The sequence below is a fragment of the Xyrauchen texanus genome, chromosome 1 (assembly GCF_025860055.1).
Source record: "Xyrauchen texanus isolate HMW12.3.18 chromosome 1, RBS_HiC_50CHRs, whole genome shotgun sequence".
Taxonomy (NCBI): domain Eukaryota; kingdom Metazoa; phylum Chordata; class Actinopteri; order Cypriniformes; family Catostomidae; genus Xyrauchen; species Xyrauchen texanus.
The window spans coordinates 39,607,525-39,613,524 of NC_068276.1; the positions used below are offsets into that span (position 1 = coordinate 39,607,525).

A 6,000-nucleotide genomic window follows, 5' to 3' on the forward strand; every position below is an offset into this window, starting at 1 on the left:
AGTAAATTAGTATTATCGCCCATACTTAATACTCTGTCCTTTGACAGATGACTTTGCCCAGATGTGATGTGAAAACTGCAGTAAATGGAAAATCCACTCTAAAACCAAGTACATTTTAAGTAATTTTTGCCATAGTTACTGCGTTTTGTCTTTTTATGAATTTTTTAGAATTTTCATTCTACTTTAATTCTACTTCCTTAAATTCTGCATCTGCATGTTATTTACCTCAATTCTCATTAATTCTAAATTCAGGAATTAAATAATAATACAATTATTTAGAATTCTCTATTCAATTTCGAATGGTTTCACCCTCTGTATGTACATTATTATTTAATTTCACTTCCATTGGATGTTTTACACAGTGTTCGACATCTTGTGGGGCAGGAGTAAGGAGAAGGGAGCTGCGCTGTGTGGAAAAAGACTCCCAAGGAGGCTATACAGAATTCCCCATGAGGAGGTGCAGGAACCTACGCAAACCCCAAACAGACCTTGAGCAAGCTTGTACTAACAGCCCATGCCCAGAGCCCACATTGCAGCTTCTCCAGCCTAGCTCAGACAAGAGCAGCTCCTCTGTGACCCTGGGTTGGTACTCATCTCCTTGGCAGCAGGTATACACCACCAATAAGTGTCACACAGTTTTGACTGTACACATTCAGATCTGTTCTGGGTCTGGTTTCCAGTCTCTCCATCTGCCAATGACTGAAAATGCCTGATAACTGTATTAGTTGATAAGCTGACAGACCGTAATCTTCCTGTCTTGTCTCTCTGCTTTTCAGTGCACGGTATCCTGTGGTGGCGGGGTGCAGACACGTAGTGTTCAGTGTCTGAGGCAAGGGCGTCCGTCAGTAGGCTGTTTACCTCATCAGAAACCCATAAGCTCACAAGCCTGCTATACACACTTCTGTCCTGCTCCAGCCCCTCCTCTTCCACCCACACTTAAAGGTACAAGCTTGCTTTTTGCATTTACTCTCCTTAATAGTTCCCTCCCTTTTTTATATTTTAGAATATTGGAAACTGGGGTCGATGGAATTAATTTCAATGAATTGCACATGATGTCACCATAGAACAGCACCGTGAATATATTAAAGGAACAAAGTTAAGTAGGTGCGTCCCAAACCGCACACTTCTGCAATATTTTATGCCATTTTGTAGTGTAAGTAGTGCGAGTAGTATGTTAACGCAGAAAATGCAGCAAAAAGAAGTGTACTTTGAGTACCCTGATAATGTACATTTTCAACTGTCAAAACGGAGTGTGGAATGTTGGACACTTCATGAACTCAGTGCACATGGCTTGCCATACATAGCGGAAGGGGCGGAGTTATCTGTCTGTGCTGCTGTGCTGACAAAACAGTTGTAAATAATGAAGAATGTTGCAATAGATTCAGCACCTAATAAATGTGAGTTGAATGCTTTACCATCACCCTAAGCTGTGTGAATATGTATGATGTTTAAGATACAAGTGTTGAACTGAAGTTGGCTAACCTGCTAAAACTAGTGGCAACACATCACGTGTGCTTTCCCGTCAGCTGTTAAATGGTAAACTCTTCTGTGTAATAAAAAACATTTAAGTGTTCCATTTGGGATGATAGTACTTTTTGAAAATTCATACACTACATGGCTGAGTGCATAGTATATTTTGTAGGTGCATAGTGTATAGTGTGTCATTTGGAACACAGCTAAGTGTCTTGCACTAGGGCACATTGGCTTACTAGAATCGAACCAGCAACCTTCTGGGTTACCAGTCCTGAGCATCTTTCACAGTGTATATTTGTTATTGTTGCTCTGATTACACAACAATAACATTCACTCACAATTTCAATTAAATCCTAAATTAAAAAATAATAAAAATAAATAAATAAACATTCCTTGTCTGTTTCTTTCTCCTGTGCTAGCTTCTCTACTACTCCAGCTACTCTGATAACTTGTCAGTGTGATACTGCATATATTGTTGACTTTTGTGTGACAAATTGCTTGCTATGTTCCTTATATGTAAGTTGCTTAAGATAAAAGCATCTCCTAAATGACTAAATGCAAATGTATCATATACACAATTATCAAGCTTGATAAATAACAGTGGTGTTTATAGCATATTGATCAAGTACAATGACAATTAAAACATTGTAAATATATCTTTCTGTGGTAAAACATATCCCATACCACAGTGATCATAAGTGTGCAAAGTTGTTTATGTTGTTAAGGGAATAACTCAATGTGGGGGAATTCAGAGACCTGGTCTGTTCAGGTTTATAATGGTTTACAACACATAACCTCTGAAAAGTGACATTGTGTTGTAAGTATAAACAGTACTAAAACAATAGCATTGAGTGTTAGTGTGCACATGTATTGAGGCTTAAATTCATAATAGTCATGTGCTGCTTTCCACCAACAGAAGACCAGCCTTGCATTGACTTCTTCAGCTGGTGTCATCTGGTGCCTCAGCATGGTGTTTGCAATCACAAATTTTATGGTCAACAATGCTGCAAGTCCTGTTCCACGAAAAGACAATAAAGCAGAAGATCTTCACTTCCCATGAGCCTCCTGACTGACACTGAGGTTTGTACTTATAATGATAAAGATGACCACTATGGACAAAATAGATTTTTTTGCGAGACGTGGCCAAAAAAAAAAAAAGAGCCATTCAACAGGACCGTGTCCCTAGACTGATGAGATGTTAAAAATTATGAGAGACTGGCATCAGAAGAACCCGCAATCTGTAAACTGGAAAGCTACATCTGATTCTGGATTCATCAGTGGCATATCAGAAGTGGAACTGCACAATATTCATATTGTAAATATCTTTTAGTTCTCACCTTTTTTCTTTTTGAGATGCAACTTTCAGTCTAAGCCATTAAGAGCATTCCATGTCTTTGTCATCAATTCATTTATTTGTGTTTCTTAGAAGAGTGCCAGATTAACATTGGAGTAACTGTGGTTCATGTTTCAAGTGTAACTTTTCACATCTGAAGTAGCCTACTGTAGAATTTGTGTTTTCTCTTTGAGTGCCTGACAAACCCATGAAACTGTATTTGTTTACCCATAGATCTAGACATTTGTGAGAGCATAAAACTGAAACACCACATCCTCAACTTGTAATAAGTAAAAGGGATAGTTCACCCAAAAATGAAAATGGTCATAATTTACTCAACCTCATGTTGTTCCAAACTCATATGACTTTATTTCTTCTGTGTTATATTCTTAAATGTAGAGCATTATCCTTGACCACTATTCACTTTCTTAGCTTAACTTTCTTTTTTTTTTCCATTTAAAGAAAGTGAATAGTAACTGGGACTAATATTCTGCCTAATATCTCCATTTGTGTTTCAAAGAAGAAAGTAGATTGTGCAAGTCTGGAACAACATGAGAGTGAGTAAATTATGACAGAATTTTGGTGAAAAACGATTTAATCTAATACTACCATGACTAAATCAGTGAATCTATCTGTGTTTTTGGTGCAACAATAACTGCAGAGCACATTCTCATTCCATACTGATCATTGGTGTGACCTTGTGTTTCTCTCCAGACCACTTACTAGACCACACAATCTTACATATTTAGAGCTGTCTTCAGTATTCTTGTATGAAACCATGGTTTACTGTCACCATTGGCTGAAAAAATCCACATGGCGAGCATTGTTTCAACATCTCCACCAGGCTACTGATTTTAACAGACATTAAGATGCTCATTTTATCTCAGTTGAACAACCTGGTATACTCTATTGTAAGGTTGTGTCACTACCCCATCTGATCATCATAGAGGACTAAAACAGATAAGATGGATTTATCATTAATAAAAATCAGGGTTTCTGCTGAAATATATATAGTGGAGCCATTGGAGGAGGAACCATGTTTGTGTGTGTAATTTGTGTGCAGTTCATGCAGTGCTTTCTCACAGGTGGTGCGCTCGTCCCAGATGTGTGTCAGAAAGAGTCATGTAGGTTGCTCTCACTCACTTTGGGGGGACCAATTAGTGTGCAGAAGTGAGTGTCATGCTTAGAATGAGGAGCAGCTAACAAACCCAAACCTCTCAGGACTTGGGACCTCATCTCAGTTTACTTTGTTAGTGGTCTCTGTCTCATTCTTTCACTCTGTCTTTTTCTCCCTCTTTCCCTCTGCTATTTTGTACGTGCCCAGTGTGTGTGCTTGGCAGAAAAGTAGAGCTACACTTACTGATGCTTTACCTTTGTAAGCTTTGCACAAGGCTCAGATAGGTTGGGTCAGAACTCTTATCAGACTAGGAGTGCTCTAATATTAAACATTTGAGCAGTTGGCACATGAATACATGGGCACTGAGATCAACCATCTCCTTTCCTTCACACAGCATGCAGAATGGAGTCTACAAAATGGCCCAACACTGCATGTTTCTCCTGAGGAGGATGAAAGGTTTTGATGCTAGATGGGATTTTTTAACAGTAGTATACTGGTCACTCATCAAATCAGTCCTCACATTCAATATTACATCCTGGTATAACTTTCTGACAGTGAAAAGTAAGGAAAAACTCATCATCAAGCAGGCAACTAAAATTACTGGCACAATTCAAATCCAACTTTCAGACCTTCACAGTCATGCAGTAAAAAGAAAGGCAGACTCAATCACTACGGACCCTTCACATCCCCTTCATCACTTCTTTCAGCCACCACCATGAGGCAGCCATTTCAGAGAGCCTCTGGCCAAAAAGAGAATTTATAAAAACTCTTTCATTCCCTCTGCAATATCCATTTTAAATAAGGCCAAATAGACTGTCACAATTTTTCTTTATGCAGACTTGCACACTTGCTCTTATTTATTTATGGAATTGTTTGAGTTTTAATGTAATTTTCTGTGAGTCTTTTTATGTTTGGATGTTGTTTGTGAGCCCCTAACCCAAGACAATTTTCTATCATCATGTGATAGACAATAAAGTTTTAAATGAATTGAAATATAGCACCAGTTCTAACACTATCCTTGTTTCATTCCACACACTTCATTACCAATCCGGATCCCTTAGGGGGCTGTTTGCATATAATAATGAGTGCAAAAGGTCACTTATAAAAGTAGATGTTGCACTGCAGGGTGCTCTATCCTTCTTTTACCTGCAACATTTTAAAGAGTACTTTAAAGTTTATTTCTAGTTGTATAACTTTGTTAAAACCTCTGGATCTCCACAAATGAACTCTTGGTCTCCTATATTACCCATGTTCCATACTCAAGTTCGAAAGTGTTCCTAATCATGAAAAAAAAAATTAAACATAATTTAGCCGTGACTGCATACTGTATATGTTGTACAAATGCATCATTTTGCAATGTCTTCCATCGCTGTCTGAATTGAAAAAGTGTGTAATTTATTACTATATGTCACAATAGTTCATGGGCTAGAGTTTTGTTTTGAGGGGAGCTGCCTGTATAATAGCACACTATAAGTGTAATATTTAATATTTTCACTGAAAGTTTTTAAATAAAAAAGTATTTGATTTACTGTAGTCCTTTAGTGGTGCTTTTGGAGATATTTTGACAATTAAAAAAGCTGTTGAATCATGGAAAAGCTTCAATATTTAAGGAATGAAAACTGATATGCTGTTATCACAACAACAGAAACTGTGAAATTACTTTGTACATCAAGCCAGGAGCACAATGGATTTCAATGGATTTCAGCTAATATTTCATTGGAGGTTAAAATCTTATCGAGAATGCCCTGTCTTGTGCATTCTCGATAAGCACTCTTCACCCAAACTAGTGTCATTCAACCTTACCTCGGATGATGCTACTGCTGCTTCAGCATCATGCATTTACTTTGTTGAGTGATGGAGGCTTCTTATTTTCGCTATCAATACTTCATTCAAGGAAAGCTCAAAGTACACTTAATTTAAGATGCTCAACAGTTGCATACAGTCGGATGTTCACTTTTCAAATTATACATTCGAGTGTGATCGCATACACAGGTGGTTGGTGCAATGCTACTTCTCTTCATGAGTTTAGACCCATAAAGATATCTTTATAGATCTTCAGACTCAATTTATAGAAATG

The 6,000-nt window shown here is 37.7% G+C and overlaps 1 protein-coding gene across 1 annotated transcript in view; it reads left to right on the top strand.

Moving 5' to 3' along the window:
- LOC127634948 (A disintegrin and metalloproteinase with thrombospondin motifs 18-like) overlaps positions 1–5,382 on the top strand; it is an 82,681-nt gene extending 77,299 nt beyond the window's left edge. The window contains exons 21-23 of the mRNA XM_052114756.1: positions 363–608; positions 777–942; positions 2,390–5,382. Coding sequence (XP_051970716.1) covers positions 363–608; positions 777–942; positions 2,390–2,508 — 531 coding nt within the window. The 3' untranslated portion in view covers positions 2,509–5,382. The remainder of the gene's footprint in view (positions 1–362; positions 609–776; positions 943–2,389) is intronic.
- Positions 5,383–6,000: the final 618 nt, after the last annotated feature.